A 21,503-nucleotide genomic window follows, 5' to 3' on the forward strand; every position below is an offset into this window, starting at 1 on the left:
GTTTCCGACAATAAAATGGAATCAAATCAACGATAACAGTTGCAGGTCCTTCCATAATACTATGAGTTTGAAAACCAGAGAATGTGGTGGACAATTTCCAATATCACCAGTTAGATCAGTTTCCCATTCATGTGTTCAATACTTGCCTGAATGAATTAAAGGGGGCAAAAACAGACCAAGCCAAAAAAGAGCTGCATCAATATATTTTTTTTAATTCAAAGTGAATTTTTAACAATAATACACCATAAAGTCTTATTTTGACACTCACCAAAAGAGTCACCTGGAAAACCCGCTTAATGTGACAAAGTAGAGAAGGCTTGGTCACACCTAAATCACTGAGAACTAGAGAGGAAACACTATCGCAAACTGTAAAGAGACATCACATCCATAGAGTTAGTTTTCCCAGTCCTCATACTGTAAATATTGCACAGTGCAATTGCTACATGGCAAACTAGTGTAGCACAAAAAAATTAAAAAAGCAAAATGAAACAAAACAAAAACAAAGCCACAAATAAATCTACAGGTATTAAAACAGTAACAGTTCAGATTTCTATTTGATGAGCAATCTAAACAGATGATTCCATAACTTGCAGTGTGAATTAACTCTGAAATTGATAAATGACCAGAAAACTAAAGAGCTTGAGTAAAACAAACCTCATCAAATCAAAGAGTAACACAGTAGTACATTTAGACTAATACAGACCCTGAATTAACATCTCTAAAGGATAATACCGCAGCAGAGGATGTGACTTCCAATATTAAAGTCAGAACTTTAATAATAGTAATTTTACAAATGACTTATCTGTTAAATGTTACATGAATCCTGAAAAAAAAAAAACAACGCTTCCATAAAGCCAATCGTGTGGAAAATTAAAAGCGATTTTAAAGATTTCTCTCCTCTTGCATCCATTCTTTTCCTTACAAGTGTGGGAGAGTTTATGCAGGCGCATTGCTGGTGAATACCTTTGGAGGAATCAAAACACAGATTACATTTCACATGCTTATTGGGGGAACGATCTCAAGCACTAATCTGCCAAGTTCATGCCTCGTCGTCATGAGCCTTCCTTCCCAAAATGATACTCGAGTAGGATCAGTAAAGCGCACAGGTACGAAAAAAGCTATCAAAATACATACAAGCATATCAATGAGTGTTTAAATGTGGAGTATTGCACTCATGACTGACGTGTGCAGAGAAACCACAGGAATCTCCTTCCAGAACACCCAGATAAGACTCGTTCTAAAGCATCGGCTCCTCAGATTTTTAAAAAGGCCAGTGCTGACTGTGCTCTGGTTGCTCTGGTTACTCCCACTCCGCTTCAACGTGCACGATGGAAAGGCTGCTCTGAGCAGACGGCTTCCAGGCAGACAAAGTGAAGCAACTCAGGTGTGCATGCAAGGTAACGTAAAGCATGGAGATTATCTAAGAACACTTGGTGGTGCAATGACCGCACAATGTAAAGTATTGCATCTGTCGTTTAGCCAGAGTGACTATCCAAAGATCGTTGAGTGTAGTGTCATTCAAAGTGTGTGAGTGTTTGTGTTTATTGGTTGACTTCCTGATCGCGTGGCCGTTTATAGACTGTCTACTGTTTATGGTAACGGGCTGTCAGTGAATTCTATGCCTTCCTCCTCAAAGAAAGAGGCGAGGAACATCCATCTTGAATTCTCACTTTCTGAAGCTCAAGGCACATACACAGTGCTGCTCACACTGTCTCCATTTCGATAAGGAACACATATAAATGACCACAGTTTTGCGTTGACAAAATATCGCTTTGATATGAGACACTCATAAAGGGGAGAGAGCGATCCGAACACAAGGCAGTTTAGAACAACAAGCTGTGAAACTGTTATTCTCGCCAGATATCACATTGAACAGTTGAAACGGTTGCAATAAAGATTTGTTCAAATCAATTTAACAGGAAAATGAGTTGTAAAACATTATTTTGGAACAGAAACGTTGGGCTAAATTTGTTTTTTTGGACACACGGTCTAATCACCCCCAAAGCCTTACAAGCCTAACTACCTGTGCAAGTGCTTAGTGTGTTGGTGTCGTGTTGGTGGAACATTACAGAAGCTATTCAACCAACATAATGGATTTCTTTCTGGCATCTCACAGAGCTCCTGTAACACAGCAAAGAGTACTGGTAGTACACCGAATATACGCACAATGAAAAAGTTAAATCAATCCTGCAAGCTACAGCTTTAGATGTGTACAAAACATCAATAAGAAAAACATAAAAAATTAAGTTACATTGATACATTATTTATATGCAGTGATGAGCCCGAAAGGTTAATAAGGATAAAATACTGATGCAAAAACACACACCCCGAGAAACAACAAATGCAACTTATGTTCATCATCAGCAATACAGTAGTTACAATGACACTCCAAATATGAACGCAAAAACACACAAATCAAAACCACTTCTATTTCAGATAATTAGGGACCTACACAAAAATAACAACGCTAGGTTTAAACTCAGAGAAATCACCTAATTTCACAGCTATCGAAGTGGCAATAATCATGTAGCAGCTTATCTATGATACATTCAAGAAAGAAATTATACGACTTATTAATTGCCCAATAAGCTAGACAAAACCTCTGCCGTTGTTTTTTTTTGTGTTTTTTTTTTAAAATACAATTGTTTTTATGTTTTAATTTAACCCCATTCTACAACTACAGTATAACTGAGGTCTATGCAAACAGAATAGCTACCTTGCTCAGGAAATGAATTACAGTCTTTGGTGCTGCACAAGCAACTTCATTTGAAAATAAAAGACAAATAATACACACGTAACTAGTCAAATGAACAGGTAAAATGCACACACAGCATATCTACATACATATATAGACTGGTGCTACCATCTTTATATATATATAAATATATATATATAAATATATATATATATATTTATATATATCCTCCCTGACGGAATGTATAAAATAAGCAGTCGACACCGAGAAGCCTTGAGCCTTTAACAAATGGTATAATGTAAAGGGAAAAAGTTAACTTTGTCACACATGCATAAATGAGAGAATTGCACACAATTAACTCACACCTTATCAAGCATCTGTACTAAATAGTCTAGCGCTATAATATATGTCCATATATGTGTGTATATCGAATACTGCATGGTTTGCTCAGGCTTAGAAAATTCCATACTGTGAATTCATTTGCATTTTTCCCTTACCTAATCAAAGCCATGCCCACCACACTTCTACACATCTAAGAAACAAAGTGAAAACACTCAAAATGAAAAGACGAAAAAGAAAACAATGACTATTTAGATTGTATTGCAGTTTCTTCAAACAGTATAAATACTGTTTGTAATTATAGTTTCACTAAATAGAAAGTGATTATCAAATATTAAGCAATACTCAGTACTTGCACTTTGTACACTAGTTCATTCGGGAAATCAAAAACAAACGAAAAAAAAAAACGTTTTAATGAAACAGTAAGCATTCGCAACAGCAAAGCATGCTGTTCTTGAAAGAACAGAAAAGTAACTCACTACACACTGAAATCTACACCGACTCCAAAAGAGAAGCACCGCTGTCCGCGATGCATCACATCCATGCAGGCTATGCATGGACATATACACGTGTGCATATATACTCACACATAGGATGCATCGACTGATTGGAATTTCAAGTGCTGCAGTCCAGTACATTAATATTCATGTATATAGTCATATATAAGTAGTAACATTAACAACCTCAAATATGTAAGGCACTATGGCTGGGGACAGTTATACAATGCAGCGAGTCTTGTGACACAAACAATAAGAGCAACGTCTATGCATCTTTCCGTTTACATTTTTGCTCATGCAAGACCACATGCAGCGTGAGGAACGACCCTATATAAATCGGTTAATTGACTTGACATTGCTAACACCGAAAGACACCGAAAAGGTACAAATACTTCAAACGCAGTACAACATACACCGTGGACAACGTGTGAATCCGTCCATCTAGAGCTAGAGACTGGGATGGCTTTACAAATATGGATGTGTCTTGCACACGTAAGAAGGCAATATAGAAAAATAGCTGGGATCAGGGGTGCAAAGTCTAACTATTCAACACCACCCCAATTATGTTACCTGTTTTGAGGAGTATTCGTAGAAGATCCAATGCAAAGATATATATCAAATGTGCAAAAAACACATTAAGTGTGAGTTTAACTACTCATTCATTCTTTCATTCACACATTATTTCCTTCTTAATATTTGCCCAAATCATCTCCACCATTGGAACTCTTTTCTTTTTCTTTCTCTTTCTTTCTTTTTTTAAAGCTTGAAGTTCAATTACACCCAAGTCTACATGATTCAAAAAATAGCTTGCTTTCTCTGTGGTTGTGCCATGGTATTGGAAATGAGAACCATGTGATTTAAGATAGATCACGCCCCGCTCGCTTAGCCCTCGGGTGGAATAAAGGGTACCTGGGCAGCCACGCTCAGATGTAAGGGTACTGGTTTATTTTGGTGGGGCTGAGAGGGAAACTGGCGTAGGCGGGCGAGGCAATGTAGGAGTGCGGGGGAAAGAGGGGCTTGAATTGGCCCTGGGGGTGCAAGGTGGGGGAGGGCAGCAGCCGGGGGTTGATGCCCACTGTGACTTGATGCACGATGCCTGCCGGGTGGGAGATGCCGTAGGTGGGCTGGAGGACGGGGCGGGAGGCTACGGGGGAAGCCAGGAGGTGGGCCACGGGTGCAGCTGTGACCAGAGGACCAGGCGGGGGGTAGGACAGCAAGGTGGGCTGGGTGTGCGGGTGGCCCCCAAGGTGGGGGTGGGGGCCCGTAGTGTGGTTTGGGCTGCTGTGGGACAGGGTGAACGTGTGCCCATGCATGGTGGGAGGGATATAGGCCTGTGGTCTCCGGTGGGCAAAGTTGCCGTTCCATTCCTGATGGCAGGAACCGAAATGCTGCGCCTGAGGGAGAAAATATCTGGCTGATCAGATTCACCACCTTCATGTGTCTTCATGAGCCACTAGATGCTGCTGTTTCAACACTTTTAGACCTCAGTGTTGCGTCTCTAATTTTAACATTCACCTCATCTTCATTTGTGTGCATGACATGACACAATGCTGTTCATCCTCTCTGTCTTACTGGTAGTATATTAAGTGAGCAGGATTACAGTGAAATGCCTTCGCCCTTAAACACTGTTGGAAAACGTACACCCACCCACTGTTTGATTATGAGGAGAACTGGGTGATTTGTTAGCAACCGAAGCTACTGTGGCAGATTCATTTAATTCCATTTGCAGTATGAAGTGCGCTCTTGGCTGCCGCTCCGCTATGAAAAAGGGAATATTTGCATTTCAAATGGGCTTTTTATCACCTAAATGTACAGAGTGTAGTCACAAGCGCTTTAGTCACTTTGGAGCCTCTTCACATTGCAGACGGGGGCCAGATGCCGGATACAATGACTTGACATGGAAATGTTATACACTGGGACTTCCCACGAGAAAACACTGCAAGTTGTGTTCAATGACACCCTGTCCAAAGCACTACCCTGCCAGTGATTACACCGAGGACGTGCATTAATGCTTATACTGCTGCAATATGTCTTATTATGAAGATGAAATGTCAATAAACCCAAATTATACTTTATATACTGCTTGATCAATGGGGCCAAATGACCCCACCGTGTCTCTGCAGCTATAACAGTTGTGTGCGTTGTTATCCTCTTGTGTGCATGTGTGTTACTGACAACAATAACACATGTGCTCACCTGCCCAAAGCCGATAGGCTGCGGCTGCTGGGGCTGGAATGCAGGGGGGATCTTCTGCGGCCTGTTGAGGAGGGGAGCGGTGTGGTGATGTCGCCCAGGAATGCCTCGCCCTATGGACTGGCATGAAGACTCGAACACTGACGTAGCACGTCACGTAAAGGAGGGACAGAAGGAGAAGCAGATGGAGATGACGTGTTAATGCAAACAATGCCGTGTCCTCCTATCAGTATCACGGTGTAAATAAGAGCAGGCAAAAGGGCAAAAAGAAGATGCACCCAGGGATTGGATCGAACTACAACTGCAGAAGTGGCTCGAAGCTTTGAAAGCTTATCAGTGATTTCAGCTGTATTTGATCAGGCCCGAACCTTTGAAACGTAGCAGCATCTGTCTTCTTAATATGATCTCGGTGACTATAAATAGATATGTTTGAGGGGGATCTTTGAGTTGTAACTAAGCTTGTTCACAGAGCTTATAGTGGGGTCAGACCATCCACTATAAATACACCTGGTAGCACCAGAATAACAAGCTGTGCCCTTTTATGTGGGGCTTTCATAGCAATAGTTTGAGTGTTTGGGGGGGGTTCCTTTGACATGACAGGCAATATGACTCTTCATAGTTTTCTCTCAGGCTTTACAGTTGAACCCCGCTCTAAAATACATATAGAGGTAGCTTTTAAATGTACTCGGTTGCTGGGAAAGACAGCAATGTCCCACAGACCACAGCTGTTAATAAAGCCTACATAGAACATGCATGATTCCACTTTAACACCAGATAGAAACATTCATCAAGCATTCTGATAGTTTTGATAGCCAGAAAATGTGTGCATGTTCTCTGCTTGATTTCCAGCTTATGAATATTTTACTCATGACATTAAACATTCTGGGGAAATTGCGAATGTCTTATGTAGCTTTGAAAAAAAAAATGCACATCCACACAGATACAGGGGCGCTCAGAGTCAGCTGGGAGCCAGAGTAAGGAGTGATGACAGCAAACAAATATCCACTTCAGAGATCAGAGCAGATACTTCAGGGCAGGTCACCCATAATCACCTGTGAGAACCTCTGTGGTCTACAAAGACAGCGTAATCCCAAGCCATGTGACCTGTGGAGCAGACAGCAGCAGTGGTGACTGGATCTTTGAGCTAGCATGACCTACTCATGCATTTGCTAGTCTTCTGAGTGGACAACACCATCAGAGTATACTTCAGACACAAAGCAATTGAGTGTGCAGAAGAAAAGGTGTCCTGTCACCTGCTTTATTCAGATAACCTGAGTCTAACACGCCGGCCACTGTCACGCTCAGCATTCCTTAAGTACAAACAAAGCCTGAATTTCACCTAATATACAGTATTAGGTTAACTCAAGGTCAGACTGTAACAGGGAACATATTGCTTGTATTATGTCAACATTGCGTCATATGTCCAGTTGTACCTGTGTTGCCATATGCGTCACTGACAGCAGGGTAGTTGTAGTTATTCTGCACCCTCATCGGCGGCACCACAACAGTACGGACTGTCGGCTTGCTGGGCTCCGTCTCCGGGGCAACGCACGCCACACGGGGCTCACAGTTCTGGTTTGCATCGGGGATGAAGCGTTGCCGTGTGAAGGGGCTGTTGCTATGGCCAGAGGCGTCTGAAGCGGGCGAGCTGTCCACTGTGTCACAACCACTCTCCTGTTCGTCGTCCGAGATGCTGCAAGAGGGCGACCGACGAGGAAGGAAGCGACAACGAATGTAAAACCAGGCGAAACGTTCGTAGGAGCCTCGTGTGCATCGGTGGCGTGGACCATACCTGTTGGGGTGTTTGCAGGGCGAGGTGCTGGACTGGGCTGAGGCTGAAGAGCTGGTGCTGAGCGTGCTGTCTGGACTGCTGAGGGAACAGACTCTCTCCATACTGACGGTGCTCTGACACGCCTCACAGTCTGCACTGCCCTTACACCTGTGTGCAGAGAGAGACAAACACAGTAAGAGACAGCATTTCTACAAACAAGTTAGACATCTTGTTAGAGGGAGCCAAACATTCAGTACTCACTCCCCAATCGAGTGTCTCTGCGCGCTCTCTTCTTCATCACTGCTGATACTGATGACGCTAACAGTCGGGCTCGCTAGGTCAGAGATCACCATGGCCTGCCGCTGCTCCTGCGAAGCTGAAAGCTCCTCGCAGTCTGGCTCCACTTTACAGCAGTTCTCGTCGTCCTCTTCCACCTGCTCTGTATCTCGCTCCTCTCCAGCAGTAAACCCTTCCTCTGGACACCTGGCTTCTACCTGCTGCACATTCTTTGCTGTATCGGCCATCTTTGGGGACTGGCATGCTATATTTTGGACGTGCGTGTTTTGGGAGAAGTTGCTGCCTCTGTTGGAGAAAAAAAAACAAGTGACTTTAAGCAAGGAAGAACCCCTTTTAGTGTATTTTTTTAGTGTTTTAGTTGCCAAAGGCAAAACTCACGTGCCATACCTGTTCACACAAGGCTTGGCTCTCTTGTTGGCAGCTGGCTGTGGCCACACCACATGTGCAATGCCTATGTTGATTGGCTGGTGGGTTGACATCGTCATTTGGTTGGTTAAGAATGGTTGAGGATGTGCAATCATGGAGCTGTAATGGTTACCATGGGGACGCACTTTCCTGGAAAAAGAGCAAAAAGCCTTGAACACCATTACTAACAAAATGGCCTCCGTCACTGGTCCCAAGGGACATGTATGAGTCATCAGGCATTATTATTCAGGGAGCGAGCATGCTGTATCATAGCAGCACAGCCATTCCAAAGGTTGCCCATAGAAACGAAAGAAGCTCTAATACACGTCGCTGGAGATAATTCAACCTTCAGAAACTGCTTACCCCCAGTCACCCAATCTTTGTGAGCCCGCCACAGTCTCAGATGCCAAAGTGGTTGGTTGAGGGGGCACTGATGTCACCTGCTGCCACGTGGGTACCAAGATCTGCTGTGCACGACTGGACCAGGCCTGTTGAGGTTCAGAGAAGCAGTTATTCTCCTCTCAATGGTGCTTTCATCAGCTTGCACATCAAAGATAGACCTTCAAGTGGGAGAAACAGGGCTAAAGTTGTGTAGTGTGACAGTCATTACCTGTGTGATGACCCCAGGTCTGATTTGTATGGGCTGGATAGAAGGTGCTTGAGTGACCAGAGGCACAGAAGCCTCCATTCGAACAGAGTAGCCTGCTGGTTTAGCCGTATTGGCAGGGATTCCTGCAGGGACACGTATTTGAATTTAAGGTATTTAGTCGAACCACCACAAAGAGAATAGTGGGAAATAAAGAGGTACACTCCCTACCTTGAATGGTTGGGGGACATAGAATGAGTGCCTGCTGAAATGAATCGTTGCATCCAAACTGACCACTTCCTGTCTGCAGTGGTATCCCAGGGTGCATCACTGATGGGCCTGATTGAGTTAATCCCTAAAACAGGAAACATTTATGGATCAACTTTTCTGAGGTATTACAACGATCAGAGACAGACAGGTAACCAGTCTATCACAGGGAGACATGTAGAGACAGACAGGTAACCAGTCTATCACAGGGAGACATGTAGAGACAGACAGGTAACCAGTCTATCACAGGGAGACATGTAGAGACAGACAGGTAACCAGTCTATCACAGGGCTGACATGTAGAGACAGACAGGTAACCAGCCTATCACAGGGAGACATGTAGAGACAGACAGCTAACCAGTCTATCACAGGGCTGACATGTAGAGACAGACAGGTAACCAGTCTATCACAGGGAGACATGTAGAGACAGACAGGTAACCAGTCTATCACAGGGAGACATGTAGAGACAGACAAGTAACCAGTCTATCACAGGGAGACATGTAGAGACAGACAGGTAACCAGTCTATCACAGGGAGACATGTAGAGACAGACAGGTAACCAGTCTATCACAGGGCTGACATGTAGAGACAGACAGGTAACCAGTCTATCACAGGGCTGACATGTAGAGACAGACAGGTAACCAGTCTATCACAGGGAGACATGTAGAGACAGACAGGTAACCAGTCTATCACAGGGAGACATGTAGAGACAGACAGGTAACCAGTCTATCACAGGGAGACATGTAGAGACAGACAGCTAACCAGTCTATCACAGGGCTGACATGTAGAGACAGACAGGTAACCAGTCTATCACAGGGAGACATGTAGAGACAGACAGGTAACCAGTCTATCACAGGGAGACATGTAGAGACAGACAAGTAACCAGTCTATCACAGGGAGACATGTAGAGACAGACAGGTAACCAGTCTATCACAGGGAGACATGTAGAGACAGACAGGTAACCAGTCTATCACAGGGAGACATGAAGAGACAGACAGGTAACCAGTCTATCACAGGGCTGACATGTAGAGACAGACAGGTAACCAGTCTATCACAGGGAGACATGTAGAGACAGACAGGTAACCAGTCTATCACAGGGAGACATGTAGAGACAGACAGGTAACCAGTCTATCACAGGGCCGACATGTAGAGACAGACAGGTAACCAGTCTATCACAGGGAGACATGTAGAGACAGACAGGTAACCAGTCTATCACAGGGCCGACATGTAGAGACAGACAGGTAACCAGTCTATCACAGGGAGACATGTAGAGACAGACAGGTAACCAGTCTATCACAGGGAGACATGTAGAGACAGACAGGTAACCAGTCTATCACAGGGCCGACATGTAGAGACAGACAGGTAACCAGTCTATCACAGGGAGACATGTAGAGACAGACAGGTAACCAGTCTATCACAGGGCCGACATGTAGAGACAGACAGGTAACCAGTCTATCACAGGGAGACATGTAGAGACAGACAGGTAACCAGTCTATCACAGGGAGACATGTAGAGACAGACAGGTAACCAGTCTATCACAGGGAGACATGTAGAGACAGACAGGTAACCAGTCTACCACAGGGCTGACATGTAGAGACAGACAGGTAACCAGCCTATCACAGGGAGACATGTAGAGACAGACAGGTAACCAGTCTATCACAGGGCTGACATGTAGAGACAGACAGGTAACCAGTCTATCACAGGGAGACATGTAGAGACAGACAGGTAACCAGTCTATCACAGGGAGACATGTAGAGACAGACAGCTAACCAGTCTACCACAGGGCTGACATGTAGAGACAGACAAGTAACCAGTCTATCACAGGGAGACATGTAGAGACAGACAGGTAACCAGTCTATCACAGGGAGACATGTAGAGACAGACAGGTAACCAGTCTATCACAGGGCTGACATGTAGAGACAGACAGGTAACCAGTCTATCACAGGGCTGACATGTAGAGACAGACAGGTAACCAGTCTATCACAGGGCTGACATGTAGAGACAGACAGGTAACCAGTCTATCACAGGGAGACATGTAGAGACAGACAGGTAACCAGTCTATCACAGGGAGACATGTAGAGACAGACAGGTAACCAGTCTATCACAGGGCTGACATGTAGAGACAGACAGGTAACCAGTCTATCACAGGGAGACATGTAGAGACAGACAGGTAACCAGTCTATCTTCTATCTATCTTAACCCAGGCGTATGTCTGAAGACAGTGCTTCACTTAGTTCACCTGTGGTAGACCACCATGGCTGATCTACTCTAGAGGACGTTCAGAGTCAACACGTATCCCACTTGTTTACTAGTCAACTCCCTGGAAAACTGGAGTCACCATGCTTTATGGATTCCAATACATTTATCTCATTCAATTATCTAATTATAGTGCCTATTATTGGACGCCTTTTTAACCATTAAGCATGTGCTTCTGCTTCACTACCGCTCTCGTGCCTGGCTATAATCACATTTATTGAATAACAAGAACTAGGCCTATATTGTTCTTCTACCAATCCCCATACAGATGGTAGGAAACACAAAGCAGTCTTTCAGTAAAAAAAGAAATAAAATTCTTCTGCTAAACTGCCCCTCATAAACTATAGCCAGCAGTTTGATTGTGCAAAGAATACGATCAGATATACTTTCAATCCTGAATAGGAATAAGTGAGCCTTCCTATATTATCCCTGTACTTTGTACTGATGAAACACGTATGTGGTCACCATTATATTAACACTATTGGTGATCTTTTCGTGTTTCATACTCAGAAACGTGGCTTTTGGATAGTCTTTGAGACGTTTTGCATTTATAAAGATCCGATGCCAAAAAAAAGGGTGAGCTCCTTTCTTCCTCAGCAACAAAGCTGATTTGCACCGTTGCCATGACCTCAGAAACATGACGTGATTTTGTTGCCATGACAGCAGTGCTAGGACGCAATAAGATGGGTGAGCAGGCATACTCGAAAGCAATAAATCAGTCTTCACAGGAGCAAATGAACAGAACAATAAATTCCATATCAATGACCCACACCATCTGTCATTTCTTCAACTCCCAGTTCAGGAAACAAGAAAACGGTGACCGTAATATTCATATATACTCTGGATTTTAAATGTTTTAACTCCCTGATTTAAAGATTACTGTGTGTACGTGTAGAAACGGAGAGAAATGGCTGATCATGACGCAACTACACACTGAAGGGCTTACTTGGACGCCGGCAATCTTGCTGAATGGGTGGTTGACGGAGGCTGCAGCTGTTGTGGTCACAGGTCGGATGAACGGCCCTTTATTCCTGTTGACTGCCTCATATGCACCGGGACGACTCCAGCACACATCCATGATGTGGAAACAAGACTTCACGCTGCAGGCAGAGGAGGGACAGTTTAAGTTATGGAAGGTGGAAATGACACCGTGTCTGGAAGCGGGAGGGCAAAGTGGACTCACTGGTTACTATGGGGAAAGTCGAGCAGGTGTTGCATCGTCACAAAGGGGTGGCTGAGGGCTTCAGCGGGGCTAATCCTCTCTTCCGCATCAATCAACAACATCTTCTTCAGCAGGCCCACAAACTCCCGACGGTCTGCCTTCTCCGCCAACAAGTCACTACCTTCCAGATTCATCACCAAGTTCACCTGGAATACAACATCATACCGTTTTAAACGACTACCCAAAATAACAGTTCATCAACAGAATTACAGATTGAAAGAAAAAAGGAAATGTGTAATTGACGTGTGCTCAGTGTGTGACGAATAAAAGAATTGTTGGATATACCCATTTCCAAAGAATTATAAATAATTAGTCAGTCACATGAATTCTCACGAATCTCCTCTGACTAAGAGACCAGAACAAGCACCGACGCTTGCCTGGGGAATTTCCACCAGTGGTGTATTTCAACAGAGAATACTGAGTGAAACCTCGACGTTCACTTTTTCATTTGGGTTTAGCATTTAACTGAAAGTGCGGTTTTCTTTCCCATGAATACAACTTGTATTCAGTCCAGCTGTGGGTGTACTTCCTCAGGTAAAGGAGCAGCAGCCTACATCCTCTAAACATTTCATGTTGGACTTCCTCTGAAGTCCCGTTCGGTAGATTGTCGTCTGAGCAGCTGAACATACATGCGCTACGTCATCCAAACAGCTGAAGATGTACTTCCTGGCTTCCTTCGATTTCATTCCGGTCTCCGTCTCATGCTCATCTGTTGACTGCAGAAAAAGAAAAAATATTTAGTGAATGAATGAATGAATTCAGCATAACCGTTGCCACGCCCACTTATCGTTATGATTTCCACAGTTTGTGTTGCTATAATTATTCATGCTGTGTAGGAAATCGAAAAAATGGCACATCAAAATTTCAGATTCCAAAGTAACGAGAATTCCCATGACTCATGCTCCCATCATGCATTGCCTCTAGCTGGGAAAAATGTCCCTGTAGAACCTCAACGTCATTCAAACTGGACACGGAAGCACCGCGAACGCGAAGCAGAGCGCCATGTCATTGTTGCAGCAGCAGCAGTCTGTCTGCTCACAGCATTAGCACATCGGTCTGCGTCGCTCAACAAGCCATTCTGCTGTTTTCTATAGAGCAAATCCCTGCCGCTCTACCTGCTTGTGTTTGTGTGCTCGTTGTGCTCTCCGTTTAGACACTGATGACCAATGTGTGGAATAAATACGCAACTTAAAAACCACATTCACAATCAAATCTAATATAGTGGATAAATCATATAGTTTGATCACGTGTTGTTACAGCCACTTTGCTGTTTTTTACTTTTAATATAATTTATTTTAGCTTTGGAGTATGGAAAGTTTTTTGTATGACAAAATGATTTTGTATTATATTATTATATTATTATTTGTTTTTTGTATATTATTTGGGGGACTGACGTCATAGACGAGAGGCCATATCTGAGGGTGGGAAAATGTTTGTAGGGGCCGATGGATGAGTGTAGCGTGGTAACATACTTTGTTTTGACCACTACTGTTTATATAAATTATTTGTTTGATTTTTTTTTCATTAATATGGCATTTTTTACATAATTTACAAGCGCATTGGATTACATTTTTGTACCTGGAAAGGATCAAATAAACATAATTTTCCTATATCGAGAGTGTGCGTAACAATCACGTTTTTACGTTATTCATCGCCACAAGAAACTTCGGTTGAAATGGACATCACACGTGTGATGAAATCGGGGGAAATTGGAACTCCGGGAGAAAGCGAGGGATGCATTTATTTGTCATATAATTTTTCCGTTTACCAGAAAGAGATCATTTATATCGTTTGTAGTAGATAACGAATGTACATTCTTGCGTTTCAGTGTCCAGTGTGAACCTGGTCTAACATAACAGTAGGCTTATGTGAAGCAATGTGACTCGCAGACTGTTAGTATGATATTTTCTTTGGATTAATCTTTGATGAGACTTCGTTTCCTGAGAGCTACGATTGTTTCTTTGTTGGGAACTGCAGTCTTTTATGCCCACAGGGAGGAAGAACATGTTTGTTGAATGACTTGGAGCTGACACATGAATTTCACCACCGGCTTTTAGTGAAGCAAGACGAGGGTAGAGGTTTGTTGTTAGCCAATTTGCCACATTTTGCAGGTGTAATAACACTCCTCACCTTTAGCCTCCATGCTGCATAAGGTGAGTCGGACTCTCTGCAAAAGAACCGTGCTGTCTTTGTCCCCGTGTTCAGTAAGTGTTCCCCGGGCAAACCTTGTGTCTGAGAAATGTAGCGAATCTGTTGGATGTAAAGAAGGAAAAGGGGAAAAAAAAGATGATGTTAAGAAGATAACATAAATAATGTCGCTAACAAAATCAGCAGGAATTAAAAAAGCCATTTTATATTAAATGAAAAACCATCGTCTTCATTTAAAAATGACTCCATTATTTTTCCTCTTTTGTTTCTACTATTGTTAATTTCTCCATCATCCACACACATCACCACTGCACGTTATACTGATGCACTCTTTTATGTATTGATAATGAACAGATGTAACCTCACACATCCAGTATTGACATGTACATAGTGGGGACAGCTGCAGACACCTTGGAAATAGCACATTCTCAACAAATGGCTCGACCCAAATAAGACCCCTGTATTTAGTGAAACTTGTGTTTATGCTCTCTGAAAGGTGCCGCTGTATTTTAATGTAAACTTTGATAACAAGTATAAAGTCTCAATGCCAAATGCTTTATTGGTTAATGATGCTCATCAGATTCCGTGGAGCATTTTTATTTCTCACACAGGTTTACAAGCAAAGGCCAGTGGGAAGCGTGGTTGACGTCAATCACACCCAAGTGTAAAATACAACAACAACCATTAAAGATTCAGCAACGCTCAGAGGAAAGAACCGCACACGGAGAGAACGGTGAGGAGCACGACTCCCTGGAAACATTCAAATAAAGAGGATCATAGATGAACATAAAGGTCCATCTCCTTTCTCTTCCAAATACACACATGTAGATGCAAGGCAGACAAACACAACGTCAGCCAGTTAACTAACTCTGCATTTTCCACCCTGCTGCCTGCTAAACGTGTGAGTTTGTGAGTTCTGTGAGGCACCTCATACTAAAAAGTGAAATACAGAGATTGAAAATGTTTTTGTTGGAAGCTACCCATGTGTTGATCTTCTTTCTCCCCCTGGCCAATGTGATGCCTAAGCAGTAGGCTCAATCAGCCTGTTGCTGAGGTGCATTCTGCAATGTGTCTGTGTTTGTGTGGGTGGGACCTATCAAGCAATGCATTAATTAGAATTCTGATGGCACGCATGTCAGAATCATGTCTGACATTTAGAGGCGATGGTGAAGATCCCGTCACGTATCTCAAGGCACACTAAGATGCAATTATGACAAAAAGATATTGTGACGCTGTCCGTTTCTCTCTTTTGGATTTGCTTTCATTTTCCAACCAAAATCTCTCTCTTTCTGTCACGTCCTGTCTTTCACATTCAGTATTAAGTATTAAGTTGCGTCAAGGATTACTGAAAGTCAGTCCCAACAAACGTTCCCCTGAAAGTACAACAAAATTCCCCTCATGTCATGTCCAACAATGTCCATAATAGAGCTGTTTTGTTATGCTGATCATTTCTATGTTGTCGCTGTAGTTCAGCAACACAAGTTACACATACAAAAGAAACAACACAGCTAGTGTGTGGGTGGGAAAATTCTTATGACGGGAAAACCCTCATTTCTCCTGGAAGGCGTGTCTCTGCAGAGATCTCACAAACCAGTGGGTTCTTTGGTGCAAAGCTCCAGAAAACAACCATCCAGCGAGCCTGGGCCTGCTGCACAGCAGACAGGAAGGACAGGCAGTATATATTTTATGGCAGTCCAGATAATTAGACACACCATAAAATACACATTCCAATGATATATTCCACTGTGATGTATAGAAGTGCATCTCAGTTTAGAATATTGTAGCCACACTATCCTAACAACAATGAATATTTTCCAGATTTCTGACATTGGTATAGTATCTTGTGCCACCTTACAATCGGGGAAATTCCCTCTGGAGCCTCGACACTTTCCAACCCCACTAACCCAAATCCTTTTGCCTCCACTGACCCTGGCTCTATCATTCTCACAGATCCTCGAGGTTGCCAGTCAGGTCAAACCCCAGAGGAGAACAAATGCAAGCACAAATAATTGTGGTCTCTGCAACAGTGCGCAGTGATCCCCATGGTGAGAAAGCGAGACAGGGGCATTAAGTTAGATACGGGGAAGGCAGTCATGACCAAGACTGCAGCACCGGGGCTCATCATACCCACTCATAATGAGACACTGGCTGAATGGTGAGGTACGGTATGGGGTCACATGCTGTACAAGTGAAGTAAAAGATGGGGTGACTTGGGGATGAGGTAAGGAAAGGGAGGGAGGGAGGAGCCAGAGTTATAAATACTATTTGCTGTGTAGCATGGAACAAGACCCTTTGCAGAAAGATAAGAAGAAAAGGGGGATGAAGGGGCATCAACTCAGTCAGGTCCAGGGAGGGGGGGGCATCTCTTTGTGTCGTGCTCCTAAAGGGAACGTAACAGAGGGCTCTGCTCTCCCAGGCGTGTAACAGGAAGTAAGACGCAATAACAGTGTTTTTTTACTCTAACACAACCCATCATGAGAGAGAAAAAAACATGTTTTACATTTTTTTATCTAGCTTTACATCTGAGTAATATCCGTCTCTCTTAGCGGCTGGCTGGGTGAAGGGTGAAAACAGAAGTGACTGACACTCGTATAGAGAAGGAGGTTCTCCTTTGACACCCTCTCCGTCTCTTTTTTTCCTCCTCTCTGCCGTGGGTTGGCTGTGAGAGACGGGACGGGCAGAAAAGAGTACGTGTTCTTGATGCTATTCCATTTCTCTGAAATGCTTTAAAAAGCAACGCATTGATGATGATTCATTTGAAAGAACTTTACTTGTCTATGTGTGGGGGAACACCGCAGGCTCGGCACCATGCACGGACTGCTTTTCCCCCCCATTCCATTTCCACATTGACAACCCTGCATGCCAGCGTGGCAAAGAGACGGTCTTTAATGTGGGGTGGTTCAGTCACAGAACAGGGCTTCAGTCTACTAGTCACGACATGGGGCAAAAACAGGGACCTTCCAGGGCGGATTTCTGACTCCTCTGCTAACCATTCTGCTAAAACGGGCTCGGGTGAAAAGTTCAGTTATCCAAGAGAATATCCAGGGCTTAAACGGACTACAGGTATTTTAATCAGCAGACAACAATAGACGGTAACATGAGAGGTGCAAGATACAACAAGCTGAAATCTAATGCAACCATTGCTTGCTTTCTCTCTAGATCTACACCCTCTATCCGAATTGTTTATGCTGTACTTGGATTGACATTCAGTCACCCATTCACACACATCAGGTTTTGACCTCCATCTGATCCATACTTCATCCCAGAGGTTCCTTCTCTCCTGTTAGGTTTTTTTATTTCATTGTCTCTCACACTCCTTATCAATGCCATGCTTTGTGCCATCCACCCTCATCAACATCAGCTCCAAGCCGTCACTTACTGAATTGAAGAAACTCCCCGAGATATCTCTAAAGCAGATTTGTGACATGCTGACTGGCTCTGCAAAAACAGATTCATCATATTTAGACTGGTGGTGCTGCACTCAAGTCAAATCTCTTTCGGAGGTGTTGAGTTATCCCTCCTGTCTCTGTTCTGGGGAGAGTGAAAAATGATGCCTGGCCATAAAAATACTTGGGTACGAGTGCAGTGTGCAGTGGGCCTGTGTGCTGTAACGTCGGGGGCTGCATGGGACACAGCAGGATGCACTGTTGGCATGCTCTGAGGAGATAGGACTCCAGAGCAGGGGAAAGCAGCTCAGCATATGTCCCGTCTAGTCCAGGGAAGACACCACCAGGGCTCCGCTGGGAGTGGCAGACATCCGACAGCTACTAATAGACACCATCAATCACAGTAATGTGCCTTTCTGCTCACTGTCACTGACGCCAACCGATGCATTCCTCGGGGGATGTACGTCACCAAGGAAGCAGTAAATACTGCACTAATTTGTCACTTGAGTCTATTTCTTCACTCAAACTCAAACAATACACCAATGTCTTTCTTTCTGTGTGTAATTATGCACAAAGCTTTTTATTCCCCCAAACCTCAAAAATGTCCTCTCCCTCCCACCCTTAAAAGGGCCATGCCAGTGTTACTAAATGTCATCGGCTACCTAGTTTACATAAACCTCTGCCATGTTTGCCATAATTGCTTTATTTTTTAGGTATTGTGAGATAGTTTGTTTGTTTACCTTTTGTCCATATTCAATAAACAACCATTTGTCCGGGCTTCGTGACATTCAGCCCAACAGCTGTCTTGGCTCTGCTGTGATTGGAAGCTCAGAGGGCAGAACCAAAGCAAAGAGGAGGTCAACGACTGGCTGAAAGTTACACCTCAGACTGTTCATTTCAGGCTCGTACTGATACGGCTGAGCAGTTGCTCCATTATTTTTTTTTTCCAACTTCTCCCAGTACGTCTTCCTCATACACATACGTAATCACTTTGTTAAATTGTTCTCTGAGCAGCATCTTCTTCTCTAAACTGTTTGATATTGTCGGCTAGTTCCACCCGGGCCCCTTGTAAACCAGAAGGAGCTGGACATTAACAACAGCTGTACCCAGAACCTGCTTCATGCTTGGGGCACAGAGGTGATTTGATATCAATGTGCAAATTTGGGATCATTTTTAGATCAAATAAACAAGGCAGTGATTTTCACAAGGTTGAATTCCCCAAACTCAGCAACTTAACAGTCTCACAGTGTTTTTACACACCGTTTCAACATGAATGGCTGTTAAAAAAGGTAGGCTGAGATCTACTGAAGTATACACTGAAAACACTTATGCACACAACATGTGTTGAAGTCAGGGGAAATCTCTGCTAATAGCGAGATGTCAGAATTAGACTGGTATGGACCTTTAAAACCAGCATTAAGCCTAGATCTCGCACATCTTTCCTATTGCACACCCTAGACAATGTTGAATTCTTGTCCTAGCTGTAAGCCATATGTCCTAAACTCTGCCACGGAATAACTCTGTCTGTCTTTGTAAGGCTTTGTCTTCTCAACTGAATCTTGGTGATTCAGATTAAAGTGGCAATGGCTCACACATCCCACAAACCTCCACTGTGGGAGCCATGTCTAAGTCAGTAACCTCAGGACAAATCCGTAGACAGCTGGAGTGAACTCACTCATCTGTGGGTTGATTGTAAAAGTGTGGGCTTAATGGAAAAAGCAGCAGAAAAGAAAGAAGACGGGAAAAGACCAGGAAAATAACTGGTTGGGTGGAAACAGAGGGTGTAGATCCACTTAGATGGGGGCTTGACCTACAGGGGGAAAAGCCTGGAGAAAAGGTAAAACCTATAAATAGAGAAGGCCCACTGTGCAGGGAACTAGTTTCCATGTGGAGATGGTACAGAGAGGAGAAAAAACAAAGAATGGAGAGCCAATGACAGGTAGAGATGTAGAGTTGGTGATGGTGGTTGTTTACCTGGTCGTACTCCAGGGCTCCAGGGTACAGGGGCCAGCCCAGAAAAAGTTCAGCTATCACACAGCCGAGGGACCACATGTCTATGGCTTCACAAAACGGTAATCCCAATATGATCTCTGGAGCCCTGAGGAACAGACAAAACACACACCTGTTAATCTAAGAGCACACAATAAAAACATGTAATATGAAAACATTAAACCAAAATAGTCATATTTATATAAAGATGGTTAAATGAAAATCATTTTGCACCACATTTATAAAAAATGAAAACAGATCTCAGAAACAAATACTACAAATTCATAAAACATCCACTGAGCTTTTTTTTAATAAAAACGTATTTTGCAGTGCATGAAAGTGTTTACATAAAAGCTATACATGTCTGCATCCTCTAGCAACACCTTAAACCCCTTTTTCTTTCAATTTCCCTTTGATCAATTTGTTTATGCATGTATTGCTTTTGGCTTTGCAGACTGGTGCTGACGTCTTGAGCAATATGTGCGTCAGTGCTAAGTGATTTTTAAGTCAGTGGTGTGTGTGAGAGAGCGGCCTTGTCGAGCATCAACGAGTCAGTGGGTTAGCAGGTCAGCCAGGTTGGCATAAGAGCTTTAACAGGCTGTTGTGTCTCAGGGCTGATAGGAAATAAACACTGTGACTACCTCTGCGTCTACATACTGGCTCAGTGTTACTTCAAGTAACTCCATAATAGCGCTGTAATTCCATGTCACGTGGATTGCTGGCCTGTCAGCATCAATACATGGTAAGACATGCTGTCAACTGTCAAGAATTCTGCGCTTAAGTCACCACAAAGCCTGTGTATCCTCTGACAGTGCACTGATGCAGCCTGAGCTCTTTTCTCTGATACAAGTCTGTCTGTGCACGAGTCGTCTCCAAGCATTCAAATTAATAAAACACAATGGCTATCTAGCATTCAGACACAAACCTGTCAGATAATAGGAGGAGAGAATGCTGTGGAGTGGCTAAAATGATGAGGGATCCATGTGGAGATGTCTTTCCATCCCATATGTTATGCATACAACAACAGAGCATGATTAGGATCAATACAAATATAAATAATGGGATCATGCTATGATAATTATTTCAATAGTAATTATAGCCATATTGCCTACATAGATGATAGCATTGCTCAGAATAACTCAGCCTTAAATAACATCAGAGAGAAACATGAGTGCCTGACCAGCGTTCAGCATACGCAAGATATACCCTCAACAAACTATGCACCAACATGAAAGAACCCAGAGGACTGAAATAATCAAAAGAGCGACAAAGATGGATTTCAAAGTAATTAGCTCAAGTGACTGAGACTGCTATTTCAGAAAGCTGGACATACCACCACCCATACACCAACTAAGGAACGCCTGAGCTTTCATACTGCATGCATCTAAAACGGTCCAGCAGACAGCTACTCTATGACGTCATTTGAGCCGACTGGGACTGAATGGTGTGGGACA

At 43.4% G+C, this 21,503-nt stretch overlaps 1 protein-coding gene across 2 annotated transcripts in view; it reads right to left on the reverse strand.

The window, feature by feature from the left end:
- Positions 1–186: 186 nt before the first annotated feature.
- The window catches only part of hipk3b (homeodomain interacting protein kinase 3b), a 36,015-nt gene continuing 14,698 nt past the window's right edge, over positions 187–21,503 (reverse strand). The window contains exons 3-17 of one of the 2 annotated variants that reach the window (XM_084015098.1): positions 20,035–20,158; positions 14,657–14,776; positions 13,156–13,242; positions 12,488–12,672; positions 12,251–12,404; positions 9,015–9,138; positions 8,808–8,929; positions 8,561–8,685; positions 8,180–8,347; positions 7,757–8,077; positions 7,517–7,663; positions 7,158–7,417; positions 6,777–6,828; positions 5,728–5,864; positions 187–4,925 (exon numbers count right to left, since the gene is read on the reverse strand). In XM_084015098.1, the coding sequence (XP_083871224.1) occupies positions 4,414–4,925; positions 5,728–5,864; positions 6,777–6,828; positions 7,158–7,417; positions 7,517–7,663; positions 7,757–8,077; positions 8,180–8,347; positions 8,561–8,685; positions 8,808–8,929; positions 9,015–9,138; positions 12,251–12,404; positions 12,488–12,672; positions 13,156–13,242; positions 14,657–14,776; positions 20,035–20,158 (2,638 nt within the window). In that variant the 3' untranslated portion in view covers positions 187–4,413. The remainder of the gene's footprint in view (positions 4,926–5,727; positions 5,865–6,776; positions 6,829–7,157; positions 7,418–7,516; positions 7,664–7,756; positions 8,078–8,179; positions 8,348–8,560; positions 8,686–8,807; positions 8,930–9,014; positions 9,139–12,250; positions 12,405–12,487; positions 12,673–13,155; positions 13,243–14,656; positions 14,777–20,034; positions 20,159–21,503) is intronic. The other variant, XM_084015099.1, reaches the window with a different exon arrangement.

Source organism: Eutrigla gurnardus (assembly GCF_963514095.1).
Source record: "Eutrigla gurnardus genome assembly, chromosome: 1".
Classification (NCBI taxonomy): domain Eukaryota; kingdom Metazoa; phylum Chordata; class Actinopteri; order Perciformes; family Triglidae; genus Eutrigla; species Eutrigla gurnardus.